General features: G+C 35.6%; 1 protein-coding gene across 1 annotated transcript in view; it reads left to right on the top strand.

Moving 5' to 3' along the window:
* LOC150096566 (AP-1 complex subunit gamma-1-like) overlaps positions 1-27,343 on the top strand; it is a 449,674-nt gene that overhangs the window by 351,771 nt on the left and 70,560 nt on the right. Inside the window, exons 18-19 of the mRNA XM_090408538.1 lie at positions 4,974-5,115; positions 23,648-23,701. Of these exons, the coding sequence (XP_090264664.1) occupies positions 4,974-5,115; positions 23,648-23,701 (196 nt within the window). The remainder of the gene's footprint in view (positions 1-4,973; positions 5,116-23,647; positions 23,702-27,343) is intronic.

The following is a 27,343-nucleotide window of genomic DNA, read 5'->3' as shown; positions in this document are numbered from 1 at the left end:
ATAGCAAAACTAATCGATAACATGCTAAGCAACCGCCTGCTCCAAGTGTGTATGGACGAGAACAAAAGTAAACAAAGAACACTGGATAATGGACTACCACAAGGGTCAGTTCTGGCTCCCCTCCTTTTTAACTTATACATCGCAGATTTGCCTAATACAGTCTCCAAGAAGTTTTGCTATGCTGATGACATTGCTCTAGACACCAGACACACCAGTTTTACTACAATGGAAGATACACTAACAAACGACCTTGCAGTCCTAGAAGAATACTTCAGCAAATGGAGATTATACCCAAATCCTAGCAAAACAGAAGTTTCATGCTTCCACCTGAACAATAACCAGGCTAACAGAGAACTCATGGTCTACTTCAACCACAAACCGCTACTCTACAACAGATTCCCGAAATATCTGGGCGTCACTCTAGATAGAACACTATCTTTTAAACTACATCTCATTAACACAGCATCCAAACTAAAAACAAGAAACAATATACTGCAAAAACTATGTGGAACAACTTGGGGTGCCTCAGCAACAACGCTTTGCTGCACTGCTCTTGGCCTCGTTTACTCTACAGCTGAATACTGCTTACCCATATGGCTGAACAGCGCCCATGTGTATTTGGTTGATGCCCTATTTAACACCACTATGCTCCTTATTTCTGGAACTGTAAAATCAACCCCAACCTACTGGCTCCCAGTGCTAAGCAACATCCCGTCTCCACACATCCGCAGATCCAACTTTCTTCTACATGAATACAGCAAAATCATGGAAATCCAAAATCTTCCAATCCATGAAGACATCCCACCCCTAGAAATAAACAGGCTAAAGTCAAGGCATCCTCCAATCTTAACAGCAAAAATCTTGCAGAGACAAGTTTCAGCATGAAGGAGAAGTGGAAGGAGTCCTGGTGTAACACTTCAACAGGGATCTTCCATGAATTAGTGGACCCAACGCAGATACCTTTTGGTTTTGACCTACCTCGGAAAACTTGGTCTGCCCTTAACCGAATCCGCATCAACCATGGCAGATGTGCAGACCACCCTTTACAAATGGGGCATGATTACCTCACCCAGGTGCGACTGTGGATCATCCCACCAGACAATTAATCATATTACAGCAGGATGTGCCCTACGTGTATACAGTGGAAACCTGTCAGACTTCATCCATGCTACACCAAGTGCAGTCGACTGGATAATCAACCTAGACATTCAGTTGTAGCCTGTTCTTGATTCTTGAGTGTCTCTTTTATGACTATATTATGTCTTATTATTGTACATATGTCTATTACTATGTCCATATATATTAAGGATTAATGTAATATAACTTTTCATGTGTGAGCCATATGCTAAATAAATAAATAATAAATAATGAACTCTTAGAACAAAAGGTTGATTAGAATTTCATAGGCTTTGAAATTTAAGACAGAAACTTAAACTTACGTGAAATAAATTTTTTAGCTGTAAAATGTTTGCTTAAGTATCATAACCATCTTCAGTACAATAACAACAATGGAAGTTCTTCTTCCAGTGGCACTAACAGGCACTTAGCGCCCACAACCTTCCAGTAACTCAAGGATAAGGTGGTTAGCTCTATGCCTCCCAAAGTGTCCCATGTCTGTAGATGTGTATTCACGAGGCCAGTTTGCCTATTCTAGAGGACGAAAAACCAGAGTTTCTGGGTGAAAAAAATCCTACCTCCATATGAGACTGGCTAACTCACCTTTAGTCGAAAGAGACCAGATAAAGGTTCCTCACGTCTTGGATGGGAATTGATAAACCAGAATACAAATGGTAAATTTGTTATTTGTTTTCTGGTTTATCAATTATATTTAACACCTCCGAAGTTATCAAAAACATCTAATATGTGTAATTAATTGTTAATAGGCTTTTGTTGTGTAAAACTTAGTACCACTACCCCTGATGATGTAAGTCTTATGACGTATGAAACTCGTCAGGTTTTAATTGTTTTTTTTTATTAAACTCTTTATTTATATTATAATGTGATCTGAATACCGAAAAACTACTAAACTACAGAAACTTACATTTATATACCTCAATAAAGTTCAAAACTAGCCTGGGGTAGTAACTCTTCCCACAATGCATAGCATTATACACATTCTCAAGGGATGTGTTTGCATTATGGTATACTAAAGCAATTGATGTGAAGTCATTAGCCTCAATATACAAGTAGCCTAGTCGTGAAAACTATACTTCATTTGAAAACTATGTTTGCTTACACTTGGATAAAGGATTCAACCAAGAATATAAATTCTTGGCATCTTTAACTTCATGTCTCAGACTGATCCTTGGATACACCCGAATTTACTGCATCACTAACTCTGCTGTACTAAATCTGGCTAAACAAGAACCACTTGTCAGTATAGTAAAAAAACTACAACTCAGATGGCTTGGGCAACAACTCAGGCATCTGAAGTCTCCCCCTTCTTGGAATCCCTCATCCTGTACGTTTGTACAGGATGAGGGATTGATGGCAATCCCTCATGAAGATGGCAAACGCAGGAGAGGAAGACCATGCAAACAATTGTGGCAGTACATAAGTGAAACCATCAGTATGCTGAACTGCAAAACTCCATCTGACATCTACAAGTTAGCTCAAGATAGAGAGACTTGGAAGACCATAATTTGCAATATTTAATTTTTAATATAAATCTCTTTTCCCTATTCACATTGTATCATATCGTGAATAAACTATGTATGTGTGTATGTATATATATATATATATATATATATATATAATTTCTTGTTCAGTCTTCTTCTTCCTAACATGGAATTTAGGCCATGTGGCCTGTTCCGGTCTCATGCCATCTCTTTCTTGGTCTTCCGATTCTTCTTTTTCCACTTATTTTGTATCTGTATAATATTTTTGGTAGTCTGCTGTTGTCCATTCGATTTAAATGTTCTAGCCATTTTTGTTTATACTATCTTATGTAGTGATTAATTGGTTTTATTTTCAGGGATTGTAAGATTTCTTCATTTGTTTTGTGGTCCCACTTGGTATATCCAGCTGTTTTTCTGAGGAACTTCATTTCTGCTGTTTGAATTCGTTTTTCATCTTTCCTTTTCATGGTCCATGTTTTGCTTCCATATAGTAGAGTTGGTTTTGACAAGACATTATATAGTCTGATTCTAGTGTGTTTTTGTACCAGGGATGGCTTAAATATATTATTTATTATGCCATTTACTTTGACAAAGTTTGATATTTCTTGTTCAGTATAATATAATATAGCTCAGCTGTTTGTATATGGAGTTATTTTTACTACAGGCATGATCCAGTGTACCACCTCAAAATGTATAAACATGGTTTAGGACACTTTTTTTTTAAGTATTTGAAGGTTAATTGCATAGCCACTCTTGATGGATTTTGGTGTCTCATTGTGGAAGACTGAAATGAATAATATTGATGAAAAAACAAACCCATTGCATTTTACCCATATACGAGAGTGGTCTGAAAAGTTCTTGGCCTCGACCATAGATAGCAAACACTATCGGCAAGATTTTTTTTTCTAAGTTGGTACATCTGTCATAAGCATCCATGTGAAATTCCAAGTCATTCTTTTATACAACTTTGTTTTATACAGCTGTCTGAAACAAAAGTGTTGTCTGTATCCCTTCAAATGGATAAAGTTGAGTATCGTGCAGTTATAGAATTCTTTGTAAAAGAAGGTTTAACACCAGAAGAAATTCATTCGAAGTTCATAAAAGTTTATGGGGACTCTTCTCCTTTATTATAGACAATTAAGAAATGGGCTGCTGAGTTTAAACGTGGCCGTACCAGCCTTGAAGATGATCCATGTGAAGGACATCCAAAAAAGTGTAACAACACCAGAAATTGTTGATCAAGTGCACGATATGGTATTGGATGACCAGCTAGACAAAGTGTGTGAAATTGCTGAGACTATAGGCATTTCAAAAGAACATGTAGGATATATTTTATAAGAAGAATTGCTTTGCGCAAGATGGGTGTAGCACTTGCTCACAGCAGATCAAAAACACACTCGCATGAAAATCTCTGAACAGTGCTTGGATCATTTTAACAAGAATAAAACTGATTTTGTGCATCAATTTATTACTATGGATGGGACTTGGATTCACCATTACACTCCAGAATCCAAACAGCAGTCAAAACAGTGGACAGAAGCCGGTTGATCAGCACCAAGGAAGACAGAGTTGGTTCCGTCAGCAGGAAAGGTCATGGCATCGGTGTTTTGGGATGCTAAAGGCATTTTGTTTATTAATTATCCTGAAAAGGGTAAAACAATAAATGAGAATTTTATTCTGATCTTTTCACCAGACTAGATGAAAAAAATTCATGCGAAAAGACCAGGTTTGCAGAAGGAAAAAAATCATCTTTCATCAGGACAATGCACCTGCTCACAAAGGTGTTTTGGCAATGGGAAAATTAAGGGATTTGCACTATGAATTGTTGGAACATCCACCCTATTCCCCATATTTGGCTCCCTCTGACTTTTATCTCTTCCCAAAACTAAAACTCTTCCTCGCTGGTCAGTGTTTTTTTTCGAATCAAAAGGTGATTGCAGCTATAGAGGGGTATTTTGCAGATCTTACTGAGAACCTCTCCAGGGTTGGGATAATGGCACTGGAGCATCACTGGGATAAATGTATTAGTCTTAAGGGAGATTATGTTGAAAAATAAAAATAATTTTAAAATTATAAATTCGTTTTTTCATTGTTAGGCCGAGAACTTTTCAGACCACCCTCGTATATGACTTGTAAGGAGTGGGATCCTACTTTTTTTATTAAAATTAAGGAATAATCATACTAAATGATTGAAAATAACCTGAAATCAATGAAAATTTTAAATACATTTTGCTGAGATTGTGAATCTGGGTATATATATTTTGATTATTTATTAATTTTGTTATTTGAAACTTTCTTAAAAACTTAGTACACAGGAATATGTCTTAATTTAAAAATAAAAACTTTATTGCATAGAATATCCTACTTGACCTCCTAAGTGGATCAGTTGACAGTCATACAAAATCTGTAGATCTCATGAAGAATATTTCTTCTGAAGAAGAAAATGCAAATTTATTAGACTTGCTGGGTGGCTTGGATGTCAACTTGAATTCTCAAGGTAATTCTCTCTCTCTCTCTCTCTGTGTGAGTGTGTGTGTGTGTGTGTGTGTGTGAGTACATGCATGTGTGCCTATACAGACTTACTGATATAGTGAAAAATTTACTCTTTACATGTTATCTTTATTAATCAAAATATTTTGGGTTGTAGTGACTGTTTGGAGGGAAGAGAATCTCTATTCCTTTACATTCCTTCCAAGTTGTAATTAAATGTGTATGTATATTACTTGATGTAAGAGCAAATGGCTTTCAGCAGAAGGAATCTTCTTTTGTCTCAAGATACACTGTGTTTGGTTGAGATAGCATGTTTATCTGGGACTGACTGCTTGGTTCATGATACTGGATATAATATTTATGTTCCTCATGATGGATTGCTGCAGATCTGCCAGACCGTCTGAAGTTTCTGAAGTAAGACAGACAACAGGATTAAAGGATTGATAGACACTTGGAAAGCTGAGCAGAGGGATCTTGTCTTTAGGTTAGGAAAGAAAGGTGGAAATCTTCCTGACTAGATGAAAGATCACCACAATGCTGAGAGATGTTAAAGCTTTAGCAGTACGTTCACAAATTCCTTTAATATATGGAAGTAGAATCCAAGAGATATTTTCAGGAGATATAGAAACTTGTAGCCTAAAGCTGTTAAAACCTTTTTTGAAAGAGGACTTATTAAAGCCATTTGGGGAAAAAAAAAACAGATTTGATATAATCCAATTCTTGTTGTAGAAGGTCTTCATTTGAACATATAAACATGATCTAATAAGGTCTTAATGGTTCCAACTTTTTGAACTGGGATGATGATGAGAAGTAGCAGGGATACAATGATCAGAATGTGTTTCTTTTCGAAAAACTGAAAAAATTGTAAACCATCATCTGGCTGGTGAATCAATATATCTAAAAAGGCTAATTGATTGGTTTTTTCCACTCCTCTAAGGCAAACTGAATTCTAGTGTGAATAATATTTAGTTTAGAAACAAATAGTTTCAAATTAATGGAGAACCATTCCATATCATAAATATATCATCAACATATCTGTTCCATACTGTAGGTTTAGGAGAAATGGCAATAAGGAGATGGTGTTCTAAGCACTCCATGGTTCACAATGTAGCAGAAAGAAGTCTATTCATGATTGTACTTCAACTGGCTGATATAATTTGTCTTGGGCACTAAAATAAATGAAGTAGATAACAAAGTCAAAAGTGTGATAATATCTGGAGGACAATCTTGTAAAGTAAATTAATTGTATCTGTCAAAGGAATGTTGTGAAAAGAGATGTTCTATTAAGACGTAGTATCTGAAAGACATAAACAACAATCACAAATTTTAGTTTTAAAATCAAAAGAATTCTTAATATATGAAACAGACTTTCCAATGAAAGAAAATTATGGCAAGTATTTTAGAAACCTTATATATAGGGTAGCCAATGCAATCTACTACAGATCTTAATGGAACACCAGACTTATGGATCTTAGGAAGACCATATAATCTGAGTGGATGAATGTAAGATATTTTCAATTTTTTCTTTAATTCTTCATCTCAACTGGAGATGCTATCAATCAATTTATTAACCTTATTAATTTGACTGGTAGTAGGATCAAAAGGGAGACAATAAGTAGAGAAATCATTAAGCATTAAGGAAATGTTTATAAAATATTCTGTTCTAGTGTATGATTACTGCATTGCCCTTGTCAGCTGTGGTAATAAGAAGATTGTTGTTTTTCTTTAAGTTTCTCCAAGAAGGTTATCTGTACTGGGTTTTTTCATCTTATAAATAGAAGTCTACATTCAATTCCTTCTGAGACAGCCAACAAAGTCGGCTTTCAACCTGCCATTATTCTCTTCCAAGTGAAGCTACCACCTTCTAACCTAAGACCGTCAGAATTTAAAAATAAAAATAAAAAATCTTTAAAGAAAAACAACAGTAGAATTGACCATTTTTAATCTCAGTGGCAGTCTTTAATTCATCCTATCAAGCAGTATTTTGTGAAACCTAGCTGCATGCCTAATAAGAATGCTGTCACTTTAAGATCACTGCAATTTTCATTTGTACTCATTGTAGTTAATTTATTTAAAAAGCAATGCTATGTTTTAATAGGATTCCTTCATATGGCTAGCATATTATACAGTTGACTCTCACTATAGCAAATTCATGGGGACTACAGGAATAGTTTGTTACAGAGGATAATTGCTCAAGTAAATTTCTTTAAGAATATGAATATCATTGCACCTGTGAGGGTTCTGGTTGGAACTTTTTGTTATAATAAGTGAGTTGGTTATAGCAGTGTTTGTTTGCTATAGTGACAGTTAAATGTATTAGAAATACAGCTTCAAAATAAAAGCTGCAATGCACCTATGAAGAACTGCTGTTCATCAGAATTGTTTGTTTTTTTCTTCCCTAGTTTCCGTTAATTCTTTAACTATGTTGAAAATACAAGACCATTACTTATAGAAAAAATAATTATAAATTTGGCTGTCATGAGGTAGTCTTCATGTCCTTCTTGAACTTTGAAGTCTAGAACTGAAATCTTGGGGTCTTATTAGAAGCTGAGGTCTTAGGGGGTTTTTGCAATCAATGTGGAAATTCCAAAGATTTCTCATGTGATCAGTCATTTCAACTTGGCATTATCAAATGGTATACTTGAATAACTTGTGACAGAAAATTCAGATCCTTAATGTGCAGCATTAAGGATCTGGATTTTCTGTGGAATTAGAACATGATACTCAGAGTAAACTTTATCTACTATCACTGTACTGTCATTTAGCATTGTCTCATAGCTGATGACAAGCTTAGATATTTTATTACATTTCAACTTTGTGTAAAAAAGTTAGAGGTATTTATTCAACAGAAGTAGCAGTCTCTAGCAATGTTCCCTCTAAGTTATGCATGTGTTTGCATGCACACACCTAGTAATTGCACATACACAAAATTTTTGCTTTCAGAATTTCTAATTTACAGCCATTAATTTTTAAACATACTGTAAAAACGAATTATATGATAAATCATGTATTTAGTAATTTCTCCAATATCTCCACTTCAATATTACTCCAACTCAATTAGCATTTAAGCCAATTATTTTAGTGCTTGCAATTTAACAGGTTATAGCTAGATGAAAAAAGGGCAACATTAACATGAAATATTACAATTAGCAGAAGATTTTAGCAGCAGTTTTAGTGCATTAAACCCTGAAAAGTTACCATACAGAAATATTTAGCACATAACATACAAGATTTTTTAAAAAAACTGTCACCAATGTTAGGTGCATCAAATTAATAAGAGTTTGTGGTTTTGTGACTTTTGCTATTGTGAGCACAGGTTACTATAAACACAGAGTCTGAGACTTGAAACTTCTGCACAAAATGTTGTTCATGTACCCAATGTTCGCTCTGATTTTCTGGCAAAAATTAAAGGGAGCATTGGTCTACATCTATAGAAGATGTTTATCCCTTCCATACTATTAATCCCTTTCCTTAATCCAGATGTAGTTCATCTAATAGTCATGCAAATACATATTAGCCATAGTCAGCTATTTGTGGTTGGATAGAATAAATCAGAAATATATATATATATATATATATATATATATATTCTTGATGGTACGTTGACTGCACAATTCATATAATAAGAACTATTAAGGAAGAGACTAAAGGCTATTTCAAAATAAGGAATATTTAAGGTAAACAAAATAATGTTCTGTAAAGAAACCTGTAGAATTTCCACAGTTAATTCACATGCATATACAACCAAAATAATTTTAGTAATCAAAACACTGACAGTGTTTCATTTTATATCTCATAAAACATCAACAGCATGTGCTGAAGAACAGTAATAGAAATTTGAGTACAACACACGTTGGGAATCATTAAAAATAAATAAATAAAATCAAAAAGTTAAGGATAAAAAATTTTCCAAACTTTCAGAATAGAACAGTGTCCATTATGATTTAGGCTGGCTGATTTAGTAGGATTTCAGCACTTTCTTTAAATGAATTCTTACATTTATAAATAATTTTATGCTGTAATTCAGCATTGTGACTTGGGATTCATAGCCATTGTCATTTCCATTTTGAGGAAGTCCAGATCTATGATGGTGCTGTTGGTTCTTACATATGTTTTCCAATGGATCTTTCTCATTATATACAGTTTGAGTCAACAACTGCTTGAGATAAAAACTATAATAATAAAATTCTACCTTTTAATATTCACATTAAAGTTATCTTCAGGAATTTATGCCTGCCCAGTTGGCCAAGTGGTTAGCATATCCGCTTTCCAGCCAAAAGGTTGCGAGTTCGAATCCTGCCGTGGGCATGAATGTGAAAATACTAGTGGTGGTGGTCGGCGTAGATGCCGTTGGTGTAGATGATGAAGGTAGTTGCTTTTGGTGGAAATGGAGAGTTGTAGAGTAGGTACCCTACCTTGATGAGTGTTTGGACTCCCTGGAGGTGTTATATAATAATAATAATAATAGCGTATACATCTGCTACAAACAGCATTTAGCAACATACCATAGTAAGCTACTACATCACATCTAAAACTTCTTAACCCACCTAGCATGACCACCTGTGGTACAAAAAAAAATTAATTAAAAATAAATAAAAATAAAAAATAAAGTTCTTGGCAAATAAGTCAGCTTGTGCTCTTAGAGACAATTGTAAGAAAGCTAAACACTGTGTAAAACTAGCTAAATGAAAGTCATGGGAAGACTTTGGTAAGAACATAGAAAATAAATATCAGGAAGGTGGCAAAATATTTTGGAGGCTATTGAAACGCAAGAAAGGGTACTGTAATAGGAATCAGAGATGATAAAAGTGACATGAAAACTGAAGATAAATTATTTTTGGAAGACTGCTTAAATGAAACAAGCAGTGTCAGCACAGTAGTAGAAAATTCCCAACAGGAATGTAGTCAGGAATACATATCCATACTTGAAGTAGAAAAAGTCATCAGAAATCTGAAATATGAAAAAGCAGCTGGCCAGAAATGCCCAAGTATGGAGGTATAAAAGTTTTACAGTGACTGCATTGCATAGTTCAGAAGGCCTGGACAGAGGGAAGAATTCCAGATGATTGGAGTAGAGCTCTCATAGTACCTATATATAAAAAGGGAAATAACACAATGTGAAAATTACAGAGGCATTTCTCTACTGAGTGTTCCTGGTAAGATTTACGCAAGTATACTTGAGAAACGGTTGAGAAGGATTATGGAAGAAAAGCTTAGTGAAGAACAAGCTGGATTCAAGCCAAATAGAGGCTGTGCTGTCAGGATCAGATTTTCACTTTATGACAAATAGTTGAGAAATCATGGGAATATAACAAAGATCTGTATTTGGGTTTTGTAGATCTGGAGAAGGCATATGACAAGGTGCCAAGAGAGAAGCTATTCAAAATGCTACAGTTGTATAGTGTCAATGGGGCATTATATCAAGCAATACTTAGTCTTTATTTGAGTTGTATGTCAGCAGTTAGAATTGAAGGAAGTACAGGAAGATGGTTTGATGTCAAATCTAGTATCAGATGAGGATGTACAGTATCCCCTCTGTTATTCATTATCTATATGGATTATGAAGGAAAATAGTATTAAACCTGATATCAAAATTGGAGATGTTAATCTCAGCTTTTTGCTTTATGTGGATGATGTTATACTTCTAAATAAATCTGTTACAAGTCTGCAGGATTGCCTGACTAAATTGAATAACTATTCTAATAGATATAGTATGAAGATCAGCAATAACAAGACAAAGACAATGAAAATAGGCAGAAGCATTGAAAATATCAACTGCATTGTGAATGGAGAACCTATAGAACTAGTAAAACATTTTAGCTACTTAGACACGATTTGTAATGAAGATGGTAAATTTAATATAGAAATAGACAACAGAATCAACAAAGCTGTATGGTGGGAAGTCAACTGAATAAATTTATATTGAATAAGAGAGAAATTAGTCAAAACACTAAATTAGCTGTATACAAGACAGTGTTCAAACTAATTTTAACTTATGGCTGTGAGAGCTAAGTTAGAAGTAAAACACTTGATCAAAGACTAGAGACTGCTGATATGAGAGCCCTGAGAAAGATTAGTGGCTTGAACAGATGGCATCAATGGCAATATTATATTAAAAACGAGGATATTAGGAAAGAATTTGACATTGTTAGCATCAGGAATGTGTTAGCACAACTAATATCAGGTGGTTTGGTTACTTAATCTGAATGGGAGAGGAGAGATTGGCAAAACAAATGTTCTCTGTCAGGTTAGCAGAAAAAAGACCCTGAGGAACACCAATATAGGTGGAATTGATACAGATTGGTGAAAATACTCAGTTTTACTAATAATACTAACAACGAACCAGAGGTATTAGAGCTGTTGCACAAACTGAATAAGAATTCAACAATAGGAAAATGATGGGATATCTACATGATGATAAGAGTTCATCCCAATGGGCGATTCCTTTGACCAGGCTTATAATTTGAGTCTCAGAACATGGAAGATTCTGCAGAAGTGGAAAGAATGTATGGTAATCGCATTGCACACAGGGCAGTGCAAAGACTTTTCTCTTCTCTTCTATGTTGAATATGTTGTGGCCTAAAATTGCTGGCATTAATGAAATCTGGCTATCAGATAAAACTGGAATTGGGCGTAAAAGGTATAGCATTTTTAGGAATGACAGAAGAGATAGGATTTGGGGGGGGGGGGTTACTACTAATGATAATTAGTTGAGTCCAGTTAGGGTAGAAACACATCAAACCAGTAATGGTAATAATGTCACATTTAATAGTGAGTTTCAGGATATCTGGTGTGAAGTGGAGACTAATAGGATTAAATACATGGTGTGGAGTTCACCTGTGGGTTCAGTTGCTGGGAACGATGAAATGTATCACCAAAGTACTCTGATGGGTACTAAACAAGTGATGAATATTGGGTCAGTTAAATTATCCAAACATTGATTAGGTAGAAGAGAAATCTTATGATAAGAGTGAAGGAGTATTTATTGAGTTGTTTCAAGACAACACTTTCTAAAGCAACAAGTTCAAAGAATGTTAGATTTGATCGTCATCAGAAGAGGTCTCAATTAAGAATATGTCTATTTTACCACAAGTTGGTGACAGTGACCATGCTTTACTTTACTGACAAGAAGCTAACTACATAGATTTTTTAATGCTGACCCCACACACGATAGGTCACAAGACTAATAACATTACAATGCGATGTGTGGGAAAGTGATTAAGGAGAAAATATTATATCCTTCTCATCCATCTAGGATGGGTCCCTTCCTAATGAGGGTTTACTGGCATATTAATGCAGCCGGTTCGCCACTCCTCTGCTGCATCCCCTGAGGGTGATATTCATGACTATATCCGTGTGTTCACGGGACCTGCTTGTAGGATGAAAAACCCCAGATAAACTGGTGGAAAAAACCCTGCTGTCATCGCGCAAGACCAGTTAACTTGGCTATGGCTGAGGAAGATCCTTAAGCTCCTCATGTCGTCGGCAGGAATTGAACCTAGGACACTCCTTCCCCAGGCATATGGTTGCGAAGTGCATAGCCACTAGGCTAACCACTTGTGTGGAGAAAATATAACCTGTTGATAAGTTTCTTAAAGAGTGGGAAGTTGTATTCATGGGAAAAACAGTATGGGGGAGATTATTCCAAAGAATATAGGTGTATGGAATGAAGGAAGCTGGTGAGAAGTTAGTTTGGTGTGTTTGAAGCTGGAGAGTGTATGGGTGTTGGCCAGTGGCTTCTCTATTTCTTCAATGGTTTGAAGAAAGTGAAGGAGTGGTAGTAGCCATTTCAGAGTAGCAATAAAGTGACTGAAGGGAGTCTGCGAGGGAAGGGTTGTCTCTTAAATGGATTGCCCTCTTCTGAATATTATCAAGAATTCTTAGCGAGTTCTTGGGTGCCCCATCCCAAGCAAACAGTACTCCAAAGATGGATGGTTCTGAGACTTATAACGTTTTGAGAGGAAGAGAGGTAATGTTTAGAATGGAAAAGAACACCAAGCTTTATGGAGGCTATGTAAGTAATATGTTTGTTCAAGGATAAACTGGATGTGACAGTCAACCCACGAAGAGAAAGTTGATCTTATAAGGAAACTGGATCATTATCAAAAATGATAGGGGATAAGGTAAGATTTTTCTTCTGGGTAATTAATGAGGCTTGAGTTTTTTTAGCATTGAAATTTACTAAGTTGTCTTCACCCCATTTCAGGATGTTGAGGAAATCAGTGTTCAAGTCACTGGTTAGAGAAGATCTCGAGGCATCTAACATTAGGGCACTCCTTCCCCAGGCATATGGTTGCGAAGTGCATAGCCACTAGGCTAACCACTTGTGTGGAGAAAATATAACCTGTTGATAAGTTTCTTAAAGAGTGGGAAGTTGTATTCATGGGAAAAACAGTATGGGGGAGATTATTCCAAAGAATATAGGTGTATGGAATGAAGGAAGCTGGTGAGAAGTTAGTTTGGTGTGTTTGAAGCTGGAGAGTGTATGGGTGTTGGCCAGTGGCTTCTCTATTTCTTCAATGGTTTGAAGAAAGTGAAGGAGTGGTAGTAGCCATTTCAGAGTAGCAATAAAGTGACTGAAGGGAGTCTGCGAGGGAAGGGTTGTCTCTTAAATGGATTGCCCTCTTCTGAATATTATCAAGAATTCTTAGCGAGTTCTTGGGTGCCCCATCCCAAGCAAACAGTACTCCAAAGATGGATGGTTCTGAGACTTATAACGTTTTGAGAGGAAGAGAGGTAATGTTTAGAATGGAAAAGAACACCAAGCTTTATGGAGGCTATGTAAGTAATATGTTTGTTCAAGGATAAACTGGATGTGACAGTCAACCCACGAAGAGAAAGTTGATCTTATAAGGAAACTGGATCATTATCAAAAATGATAGGGGATAAGGTAAGATTTTTCTTCTGGGTAATTAATGAGGCTTGAGTTTTTTTAGCATTGAAATTTACTAAGTTGTCTTCACCCCATTTCAGGATGTTGAGGAAATCAGTGTTCAAGTCACTGGTTAGAGAAGATCTCGAGGCATCTAACATTAGGGCACTGCAGGGTTTATTGAATGCAGAATATTAATGAAGAGTATTTCTCAGATTCATTTTCTGCATTCATTACTCTCCATTCCAGCAGCAGCCCGCCCAAATGACTCACACCAAAACCATTCAGATGAAGTCCATCACTCTTATACAGTTCAGTTTATCCTTCAAATTCATTCAAACAAACTGCACTCTTTTATCTTCCACACACTTCACACAAACTGTTGTCATCAGTCACAAGTAGCATATAAATTTCTCATTAACTTTTGAAAAGTTTAAAGTATATTACCTCTTCTCTTCCAAATATTATAAACGAAAAAGGAATGTGTCATTTTCTAAATGACAGTTGATCTGAGTGTATTTTTTCAGTTGTCTTGTTAATGGGATTCACCTTTAGATTATAAATTACATCAGATCAGAATTCAATTTATGAGATTTTAGTGCATAGGAACAAGATGAAAATACTCAAGACAATGTAGCGAGATTTTATTTACTCGAATATATCAGTGCTAAACTTCTCTGTTTGATCTATTAAATTTGTCACTTTTGAGTTATATGCAGCATAAGCCATTGCAAAAAACAGCACTTTAGTTTGGAGAACCAAGAAAATCTATATAAGTTTTACCATTCTTTGTCTAATCTTGCAATGTAATGTTTGTTGGATATAACTCTTTATTAACACATTTATGTCAGGCAGTGTTTTACTATTAGGTATATTCTACAGCTAACAGGAAGTAGCTACTGTATGCATGTATGTAGCATGCTTGTTGCAAATTTTTTTTTGGTAGAATTTTATTTGTAAATTAGCATTTGTGTACTGTCTTGAGTTATATGCCATATAGAAAAGCTCAAATACAATTCAAACTGAATTCACGTTATTTATATATATAAATAACGTATATGTATTCATATACATCTTTATTTGCCTTACATAAATCATTTACTTTCTGCATCCAATGACTGCATTATAAACCTGCCTTACCACATCTTTTCTGCAAGTTAACATTTGAAAGTGGATTGTAGGACAAATGTATTTAGTTAAATACTGTGTTTTATATTACAATAATAAAACTTCATTATGTTTGCAGGTATGTAGTATGATGGGAAGGGAACTAGTTTTCTTATGTAGGGTCATTTTCATTCCAGTACATTACGGTTTTTTCTATTATACTAATTTTTTCTAAATATAGTACATAGACAGTAAATGTCTCTTTACTGTGTGTTTAGTGATATAATAAAACTCCCTTTTTTTCTTGCATTTGCAATGTAGTGTTTATCGAAGATGGGATGTTTTTCAATATATGGGGACATTTTTATTCCATCCTTCAGAAAGTATAAATGTAGTGAGGAAAAATTCATCATTTCCTGATTAAAAATGAATTCATCTGTGTACTGTAAGAAGGGGATTGTGTCTGTTGATCTCCAACAAAATACTAGCCATGCAAGATATCTATTATTGATAAGAGCTGTTGACACACACAAAAAAAAAAAGTGGGGGAGGACACTTATGTAATAAAGATAGGATTAATGAATAGGTGGATAATTCCAGTGATCAGAAATTATGTATATATTATGTAAAAAGTGTATACTAATCATTAGTGCGTGCATAACAGAAAATTCTTAGAAATCAAAGCAAAATATAAATAAAACATAGAAATAAATTCACATAACATGCATAGCAAATTGTATGATATGATTTACTGCTCCATCAACCCACACCTATTCCTATTGCCTAGATGAGTCACCTGATCAACATTATTAATTCATTGGATAATCTCCTCTCTATAATTATTTACTGAGCTACCAATGTATATAGCCACTGTTTAGTGTTGGTTAGTTATATTTCCTAAACAAATCTCTTTTCCTCTCCTCATGGGTTTTTAATTATACCTATCATCAGGACAGATATGTATGTCTAGTGTTTATAGAACACACATAATTTGCTCTACTTCAACAACTTATAGGACACACACACCTGTGAATTATTAATTCATTTGCCAATAATGAAAGTATTTCTATTTACATGTGTTCTTTTTCACCCTTATATTCGCCATTCTCATTCGGATCAAATGATTTTTTAATAATTCAATATACCAATAAAATGTAGTAGTCTCCTTAATTATTGTTTTCTAATATCATAAAATGAACACATTCATTTTACCCTCTCTGCAGATTTGGTTTCAATAAATCTGTCACAATATGTACAGCTACCAGTTTATTTTATTACTTGTCCAAACTACAGAAAACCTAAGAGCACATATATATAAATGATTAAAAGCATACATTTAAAAGATTAGACATATCTACCAGTACACAAACATTATCCGATCCATTGAGCAGTTATTTTATTCTTTAAAAGTTAGCAGTGTCTAATGCCTCAGAGTGCCAAGCCTAAGCTAAAATTAAACCATTAAATAAAGATAGAAAAAAGACAAGCAAGCATCTTATATTGGGTTTTATATGCATTAGCAAGAAAGATATTGGAAGTTTGAAGAGTGTATGTATGTATATATGCTAAGATTCAGCCATAATTTGGGAAGCAGATGGGTTGGTCAGAGGACTATAGTCATTTACTTTCTAGTGTCATCAGTCTCAGAAATATAGGGAAGAAGGGATTATGTCATGTGATCTCTGTATAGGGGAGAGAATACTAGGTTGGGTGCAGAACTGTAGAATAGTGTGGGCATTATTGTTCTGTAATTTTGAAAATTGATATTGTCATTATTCCAAATGATGGATAAAATGTAGCAGCATCTGATGTTTAAATTTAATTTTTTTTTTTCTCCTAATCAATATTCCTTCTGGAATTGGGAAATCTGGACCATCTGGATCCATAGGACTGGTGTCGTAGTTGTTTCAATTTTTAGCATGCCTTGTTTTATAAGATGGTAGCTCTGTGGGGCATTTTGGATTGGGAATTTGTGGTAGTGAGGGATGGGTAGGCAGATAACATTGTGCCAAATTGCTCTGATATCCCATAATGCACAGAACATTTCCTTTCTTGGTTGGAATATTATGTCCAGTCTACTATCTGCACATGTGCACTGAATACATTTCTGAAATAGTTCTTATAAGTAAATTATATTTATTAATAATACTTAGCAGTTTGCGTTAAATGCTTCCATGTACAAGTAACCTATTATGATTACTTCACATGCTCATGCATAGATAGAAAATTAAATATTATCAAATAGAATATTCTTAAAGAAATTATTTTTGCTTTTATCCTTTAAGTGTGTGAGCATATGAAATAACATCATGATAGACATATGGAAACAGATGATTTCACACCAAATCACTCTTGTATTTCATAATACACAGCATACTTCCTTTTAGGTATATATATATATATATATATATATATATATATATATTATAACTTCTATTCACTCAGCTTGTAGACATTTAAAAAAAATAATTATACTGACTAAGAACACTGAGAAAGGTTAATATAATATATATATTATTTATATATATTACCATACATTATGAGAAGGGTCACTACACAGTTGTGAAGTGACTGAACATGAGTTGATTTTTAAGTTGCATCTTATGGGTTTGGATATCAGGTTAGTGGATCAGATTGATAATTGGCTCTCTGAATAGATATCAGAGAGTTGTGCATGGCAGAGCAGTATCAGAGAATAGGAAAGTTACAAGTGGAGTTCTACAGAGTTCAGTCCTGGGACCATTACTGTTCAATCTTTGTCAATGATATTGTCTTAGGACTAGAAGGAGATGTTCAGCTGTTTGCAGATGATGTGAAGCATGGATAGCCCTGATGTTTTGACTCTTCAGGAGGATTTGAATAAGCTGGGAAGGAGTGCAAATAAATTAGGATATCAATTTAATGGGCCTAAATGTAAGGTTTCAAAATTTGGGATGCCACAGAAGAAGAAAAAGTGGAGGAAGCAAGGGATCTTGGGATGATTGTGGATAGAGATTTGAGTTCTGAGGACATATCGTAAAGGTTATGAAGATATCTCAGAGAATTGTGGCAATGTTGAGGACAACATTGACTACAAGAAATAAAAGTGTGCTTGTTACATTATATAAAGCTTAGATCAGACCACATAGAGATTTCTGTGCTCAGATCTGGTCACTGGGATTTGAAAGGGATGAAGTAACCTTGGAGAGGATGCAGAGATGGATAACAAAAATGATATCAGGATTGTACAACATTGATTGTGAGGACAGACAGGGTGAATGCAGGCAACAGAGTTTGGTCGGTAGAAAGCAAAGGGTGGATATACGAATAATATAAAAGAGGTAACAAAAGACCCGCAAGTGACATTATATGTGATTCAATTATTAAAGGTGTGCTGGACGAGAGGATGCACAAAGTTTTACTGGAAGTAGAATGAGTAGAGTGATTGAGGCATTGGATATGAGAAGTAAGCGAGCAAAAGAGTTGGTAGTTGTAATGAGAACAAATGACTTGACTGCGAACAAAAAACAAGTCAGATTGGATATCAGGAGGTTGTTGAGACAGATAAAAGATAATAGTGTGATAGGAAAGGTAATAAGCATGTTTCTAAGGTATGACAGTGGTGAGATGAGGTGGAGATCTAGGATTATGAATGATGTGTTAGTGGGAATGTGTGAGGAGAAAGTGATGGACTGCATTTGAGTGGTTTTTGGATTTGATCATCTCATCAGAGGATGTAATTATAAATCAGGTGTCAAATCACCCTCCAGTTGGTGAGAGTGACCATGAACTGATTACCTGGGTTGTTGGCAGCAGTGTTGAGGACCTCTGAGAAATAGGTACAGGGGGTCCTCGACATGTGTCATTTCAACTTTACAGCAGTAATCCCATAAATAATTTAAAAAATAAATTTCGACTTGAAGCAGCATGACGTAAAATTCAAATGTTGCTGGCGAACTTGTTTGTGAGCGCACAGAAGAATACACTGTTATGCGGCGTTTGTTTGGGAGAAGTGGCGTCGCTTGGGTCCCAGCATACACCCTTTGGGTACCTTTGTTTATATCCGCTCTCTCAATTTTGTGTTTGTGTTTTTTTGTGACTTTTTACCCTTCAGTATGGCTCTCAAACGTAAGGCAGACTCTTCTGATGGCAGTGTGTCGAAGAAAAGGAAAGCCATTACATTAGAAGTGAAATTAGACATTATTAAAAGGGCAAAAAAGGGAGAAACGCCAGCGAACATCGGCCACGCATTGAATTTAAGTTGTACAACAGTCGGGGACTATTATCAAGGATAAAGTTCGTATCCTTGAACACGTGAAAGGATTGGGGGCCCATTAAGTTAGTCTCTCCCTCCTTGCAATGCCCCTTCCAGTGTGCAAGCCAACCACAGGATAAAAGGTAAGAATTATTTTCTTTTTTTTTTTTTTTTTTTTTTTCTTTTTTTTTTTTTTTTTTTTATTCACCTGTACAGAATGTACAGTTTCATTTGTCGTTTTGGGGATTGTTCTCATTTTTGTGTTTGTTTTTTTATTACAGTTTCATTTTTGTCATTTTTCTGTACTATACAGTAATTATGTTCTCCCTTTCCTATGGCCTAGTTCTGTTTCTTGATATATACGTATGACTTTAGGGTGTTTTAGGTTAGGTAAGTAACTTAGGCTATGGTCATTCCGACTTGCATCGAAAATCGCCTTACGTCAGTCCGTAGGAACGGATCTCCGATGTAATTCGAGGACCCCCTGGATGTATGGAACTACAAGGCTGGTGATTATGAGGAGCTCAGGAGACAGCTTGCAGATGTAGCATGGAATGAAGAGTTAGCGGGAAAAGAGATCAGTGCAGCTTGGGGGATATTCAAGAACTATCTAATAGAAGGAGTGTGCAAATGTATTCCAAGGATTAGAAGGTTAAATAAGGTAAGTGTGTAATACAAAGGAAAAAGGCTTTATAGAGGCAGCATAAGAGAAGTGGTAATAATCAATTCCATGAGGATTACAAAGATCAGGCAAGGAGAGTGATTTTGTTGGTAACGGCAGAAAAAGTGAAATATGAGCAGCAATCAGCTAATGAAGCGAATAAGAATCCTAGGAAGTTCTTTCGATATGTAGCTAGCAAAAAAAAAAAAAAAAGAATTATTACGGAAGGATGACATTGATTGGAGAAAATGGTATAAGAACAACTTTTGCAGAAGATACAGTGGAGATACTCAATGGGCAGTTCATAAAGGTCTTTCATTCTTGTGAATGTGACATCATGGAGAGTTTGATGATGGGGAGGAGAGACTAAGTGAGCAAGTGGTATATGGGGAATTGAGCAAACTTGATGTTAATAAAGCTGTGGGACTTTAATATATCACCACATATTCTGAAGAATGTGCCAGGGAGTTCGTATCTTCCTTCACATATTTTTTTTTATATGACTCTTGCACTGGGTCGAGTTCCAAAGGAGTGGAAGGAGGGCAAGATGATATAAGGAGGGCACTATCACTTCATAAGGGAAGTGATAGAACTCAAGCATCAAATTATGGGCCTATCTGTGTGTTAGGTGTTGTGGTTTAGTTGTTGGAGAACTAGGATCCAGAATTGGGTTGACAACAATAGTATTATCTTTGATGGACAGCATGGATTTGCTAAAGGGAGGTCATGTTTTATTAATCTACTTATTGTAATAAGGTGATGGCTTCCTTGGACAGAGGAGAGGGATACACAGTAGTATACTTAGATTTTGCAAGGACTTTTGATAGATTACCGCACGATAAGCTGATAGTCAAACTAGAGCGGATAGGGTTGGGTATTAGATTAGATATTAGATCGGAGACTGGCTATCTGATAGCTATCAGCAAGTTGTGTATGGGGGAGCAATATCCTGGAAGAGGGAAGACACTAGTGGTGTGCCTCAGGGATGTTAGGTTTTTGGGCCATTGCTGTTTAATCTGTATGTTAATGATATTGGCGAAGATTTGGACAGGGATATTCAGTTGTTTGCAGATCATGCAAAGTTGGGACAAACTATGAAGAGTAGAGAAGTGTGGCCTTACAAGAAGACTTGAATAGATTGAGTGAATGGGCACAGGAATAGGGATCCCAGTTCAATATTGCAAAATGTAAGTTTTTAAAATTGGGGAAACAAAGATGGGATGTAGAATTTATGCTTGGTGAGGATATATTGTTGGACGTGGAGGAAATAAGAGATCTTGGAATGATAGTGGATAAGGATCTGGGAATGATGTGGAGGATACTGACTTGTAGAAGTAAGGAGATTCTTGTTCCATTGTATAAGGCTCTGATAGGCCACACATAGACTACTGTGCACAGATTTGGTCACCAGGTTTTCATAAGGACGGAGAGGTGTTTGAAAGGATCCTGAGACGACATAGATCAGAAACTAAGGTAGTTTCTGATCTATGGAATGTTGAATGAGGAAAGGTTGAGAAGATGCGATTTACAGTCTAGTGAATAGGAAAAAGAGGGGTGATATGATAGAGACCACATATTAGTAAGAGGTTATTATTGGATCAGTGTTGGAGAGCTTTTACAGAAAATGGTGGGAGATCAGAGGAGAACCAGAGATTATCCCTAAAAGATGTATAAGGAGGGTGTGTGAGCAGGGGAGTGAGAAGCAGGTTTTTTGCTTGTGGAGTTGTGACTGACTGGAATGCCTTGCCTGAGAGAGTAGTGTCTGCAGAGAATTTGAGTGTGTTTAAGGTGTGGTATGATGAGCTGAGTGTATTTGTTGGAAGTTTTTCCACTTCATTATACTATAAATTGAAGATTAAACCAAGAAATTATGTACTTGGTTTAATCTTTATCCAAGTGTAAGCAAACAAAGTTTGTACCTAAAGTATTTTCAGGACTGGGGCAACTCGTATATAGAAGCTAATGACTTTACATCACTTGCCTTAGTATCCCATAATGCAAAGCACATATCCTTATGGACATGTATAATGCTATGCATTATGGGAATGGTCAGTACCCAGACCAGTTTTGACCTTCATTGAGTTCTCATCAGTGGGAGTATATAATTTCATGGTATCTTTAATTTATAGTATAAAAGTGGAAAAACTTCCAACAATTATCTCTAATCCAGAGTATTTAATTAATAATAAGGTGAGACACCTGTTGGCTACTCATATATGAAAATATGACTTCTGCATTACTTCAATCTTATTATCACCTCTGGGTCTGGCTCCCACTGATGAGACCTCAATAAAGGTCAAGAACAGTTTAGGTAGTGACCCTTTCTAGTCCTGAAAATACTTCAGATGCAAACTTTGTATGCTTACACTTGGATAAAGGATTAAACAAAGTATATAAGTTCTTGGTATCTTTAATTTAGAGCTGTGTGTGTATGACAAAAGGACCTCCTAGATGAGTCTTTGACTCCATGCAGTTTTGGAGTGAAAATAATAATCATAATTATATGATCAAAACATTTAAGGTGTTGAAACATTATTATCATATTAACACTGAGGAATTTTTTCATATGGTAGAACAAGGGGCCATCCCTGGAAGCTGCAAAAGAAGGGGGTGAGTAAATGGGTAAGAAGTAAGTTTTTTTTTTTTGCATGAAGAGTGTTAGAAGCATGGAATTCATTGCCTGACAGGTGGTGAACCAGACTGTGGACGAGTTTAAGGAGTGGTATGATAGACTTTGTTTTGACTAGTGTGGGTCTTGTAATTCCATGGAGGTCAGGAAAATAATGACTTACTTCGTAACAAAAAAAAAAAAAAAAAAAAAATGCTCTCTCTTTCTTCCCCCCTCCCCATTCTCTCAGCTGGAGTATTTTAATTAGGAATATTTTTCTTAGTTGTATGTAAATACACAACTACTTATAGACTCTCGTTATCTCCATGGGTTTGGTTCAACTGATGATACCTCAGTAAAGGTAAAAACTAGTTTGGTTAATGATTCCATAATGACAAATACATGCCCAAAATGATAGTGTGCTGTGCATTATGAGCTATTAGGACAATTTGATGTGAAGTTATCTCCTTCCATATACAAGTAGCCTATCATTAAGTTACTTCACAATTTGTGTTCATGCTAATCAAGTATAGAATAAAAACAGCAGTATAATATCTTGTTAAAGAACTATCTGTCCTTGGTTACAAAGTATTATATACTTTATAACCAATGAAAAAAATTTTTAGCTACAGTTGGCTGGATTTTATATTTTGTGTTTTGTATAGTTTGAATGAATATCCTCTCCTTAGAAGGGGTGAGCAAGGAGTGTTATTTAACATTGGAGGTTATGAAATCCTCATATTTTGTAAGCATTATGAAATTCTCTTTTTTTTTCTCTATTGTTATTGGTTCATTAATAGGCTTAGCACTCTGAGACATTAGTCACTGTTTCCCTTCAAATAATATAAACAGAGGAGAGCATTGATGCACTTGTCTGATATTCAAAAGTTTTATTATATTTTTGTGTGTTTAAGAGTAATTCTTGGTTTATTAAAAAAACCTTTAATATAAAATTAAATGGACATAAAGCACAGATGATTTTTTAAATGCAAGTGTTAATGGAAGCAGTGATGCCACCTGTTTTTATGAGAATAATTCTCTTTTACTTGATATATAGATGGCCCGAATTTGACACTTGATGGATTAGTTACTTCAAAACATTCCACTGAAAGTAAGCATTTTTTTTCCACTTAGTATTGTTGACTCTGGAATAATGAGAATTGTAAAATAATTAATGATACTTTGACAATCTTTATAAATCTTATAAACTTAATATAAATGATTCTTATCTTTCAGAAAGTAATGAGTTTATTACCTAGAATCTTTTGCAGTGCTCACTTGAAATAGCTGACCACAGAACAGAAAATCAGAAGAAAAAAAATTCCTGGGAAAATAAGACAGTTATAAAGAGAAAGAAACAAACAAAAAACTGGAAGTGTATTAAATATGCTGAATTGTGCAAAATAATCAGAAGGCATATCAAGGAAGAAATACAAAAATTCTGTTATAGATGCGGCAGACAACAAACAATTCAAGACAACCACAGTTTCACAAAAAAAAAAAAAAAAAAAGCTCAGGGCAATTGGTGAACAGCAATAAACAAATAGCCACAGTCAAACTGCAATATAAGAGCATAACCAGAGATGGATATGCTACAGAAAAAATAATAATAATTACACATTTTACTCAATATTAGCATGACAAAAGAAATGAAAAAGAGAACTATGAAGTAACTGATGTTCTACAGATTCTGCCAGAAATTACATGAAGTTTCCAGTGCATGCAGAATGGAAATGTTGCAGGAGAGGTTGAAGTCATAGCTAGACTTCTGAAGCAGGTAGGGACGTGATCTACAAACTCTTGACCAAATTTTTACTCTGTCTAAATAAATCTCTGTTTGTCAAAGAGCATGGGAAGAAAGAAAAGGCTGCCCTTATTCTGACACCAAAAAGTGAAGTAGAAGAAAAGTTAAACTATATACCCATCAGTCTGCTATTGGCAATTTAGAAAGTGCAGTATTTACAAAAAATCTTTGCTCATATGCTTTGTGTAACTCCATGGACTTCACACAAATAAAAGAAAAAAACAGGCTTTAGAAGAGTGGCTTCAGTACAATGAATTGCATTTAGTTTGTACAACAGAGTATTGAATGGTACAATGAATAGCAAGTCCCATTATTATTATTATTATCGTCAACAGACCTCCATGCAGTTGAGACTTATCGTGGAAGGTTCCACTATCACATGCACAGCTCATTTACCTAGACTTAAATGCATTCACTGTCCCTGCACTCATCACACTCTCAGGCAATGCATTTCGATCACCTACCATTCTCCATGCAAACCCTCACCCCCCCTTGCCCACACCACCTTATACAACTTCCAAGGATGGCCTCTTGTTCTCCCCATCTCCAGATATTCTATGAAAAATCTCATCACTCCATGCTAATCTGGTAATTACCCCTTACCAATTTATACGTCTTGATCATGTCTTCCTTCTATCCACTGGGCTCTAATTTGCATTCTCTCAATCAGTCCTATTATTGACCAGAAACCAACTTAGTCATCTCTGAACTCTCTCCAACATCTCATCATCCTTTTGAAAACCTGGCAACCAAATCGGTGCACAGTAATCCATATGCAGCTTGATCAAAGTCTTGTAGAATTGAACCAAAATATCCTTACTTCTACAGGTCAGTGTTCTCCGCATCATTCCCATAATCCGCTATGTTGTCTTCACAATTTTAGCAAAATATCTACAAAATTTCAAGTCCCTATCCACCATAACCTCCAAATCTTTCATCTCTTCCAGCTCCATTAAAATATTCCCACCAATCCTAGATTCTGCATCCCATCATTGCTTCCCAAATTTTAAAACCTTACCCTTTGCAATATTAAACTGACATCCCCACATACCCATTCAGACAGTCCATTTAGGTCCTCTTGCAAAGTTATAATATCTACTCTACTTCTCATAACTCTTTCCAACTTTGTATCATCTTCAAACAACTGTATATTACCATTTAAGCCCCTTTCCAATGTCATTTACATAAAAATTAAACAACAGAGAGCATGTACAGTGGGATGTGGAAGCTTGGAAAGCTGTGTTATGGAGTGTCGAATGACAATACACCCTTTACTGATAATTGGATGGATGTAAATGTGGTGGATGCCCAGGTCAATGTCTCTTACCAGAATGCGTAACCATCTATGAAATTCATAGGTGGCAGTGTGATTGTTTGCTAAAATAAAGAGCCAAAAGGCTTCACTTCTGTGCTGCAAAATTATATAAATTAAGTGGATATTAAATCCAACATTATTTCAAAGCCAAATACAGAAACTATAAAAGTTTCATGTCGAATATAGTTAAAAAGTATGTATAAAAGTTTCGGCGAAGTTTGACCAGAGAGCTTATGGGAATACACTTGCCACCATACTACGAGTTGCCTGAGCCGAACGACAGGAAGCACAATCGCTAGTAAGCATCCATATATTCACCTCCTGTTGTTTGTTTGATAAGGTTTCACTAGCCTGACAGCTGTTTCAAACTCAGTGGTTTTCGTCAGAGACTAGGCAGAAACCTAAGAGAGCAAAAACTCTGAGTACTAAGGAACTCTAAGCGTAGGAGAAATGTATTTTCCATAAGCGAACTCTCGGTCGGTGTGTAACCTATTCACTAAAGTGTTTACTAAAATAAAGAGCCAAAAGGCTTCACTTCGGCGATGCAAAGCTCTCTGGTCAAACTTTGGCAAAACTTTTATAGTTTTTAACTGTATTTGGCTTTGAAATAATGTTGGATTTAATATTCACTTAATTTATATAATTTTGCATCGCCGAAGTGAAGCCTTTTGGCTCTTTATTTTAGTAAATACTTTAGTGAATAGGTTACGCATCGACTGAGCGTTCGCTTATGGAAAATGATCTCTCCCATGCTTTGAGTTCTTTAGTACTGAGAGTTTTTGCTCTCTTAGGTTTCTGCCTAGTCTCTGAAAACCAATGAATTTGAAACAGCTGTCAGGCTAGTGAAACCTTATCAAACAAACAATAGGAGGCGAATATACGGATGCTTACTAGCGATCATGCTTCCTATCGTTTGACTGGGGCAACTCATAGTATGGCGGTGAGTGTACTCCCATAATCTCTCTGGTCAAACTTCGCCGAAACTTTTATAGTTTTTAACCTGCCTTTAGTAAGGTGGGGTGTCACAGACCCCAAAGATGTAGAAAGAAATAACTGTGACACTGCTACCTTACTAATGCCAGGTTAACTATATTCAGCACGAAACTTTTATAGTTTTTGTATTCAGCTTTGAAATGATGTTGGATTTAGGAAGTTTTCCCCCCCTTGGTGGTTAGACTGTAATAAATTTAGTTTAATCCTTTATTCAAGTGTAAGCAAACAATCTTTGCTCCTGAAGTATCTTCAGTAACTGAGACAACTCGTGGTAAAGGTGGACTAAGCTCTCCACACTCATCTTAGTATCTCCCATAATGCAAAGCACATCTCCTTGCAGACATGTATAATGCTATGCATTAAGGGAAGGACCACTACCCAGACCGGTTTCAACCTTTATTGAGGTCTCGTCAGTGAGAGCCAGACCCAGAGGTGGAAGTAATGGAGAAGTCATCTTTACCTATATGAGTTGTCAAAAGGTCTCTCACCTTATTATTAAATTACTCTGGATTTAGAGAAAGATGTTGGAAGTTTTTTTCACTTGGTTAGACTATAATAAATTTAGTTTAATCCTTTATCCAAGTGTAAGCAAACAAAGTTTGCGCCTGAAGTATCTTCAGGACTGAGGCATAGCATTATAC

This window comes from Typopeltis vanoorti, chromosome 18 (assembly GCF_054136105.1).
Source record: "Typopeltis vanoorti isolate ZY-2024b chromosome 18, IOZ_Tvanoo_1.0, whole genome shotgun sequence".
In the NCBI taxonomy this organism is placed as follows: Eukaryota; Metazoa; Arthropoda; class Arachnida; order Uropygi; family Thelyphonidae; genus Typopeltis; species Typopeltis vanoorti.
Note: the sequence above shows the minus strand (reverse complement) of the source record. Positions and strands in the feature narration are given on the sequence as shown.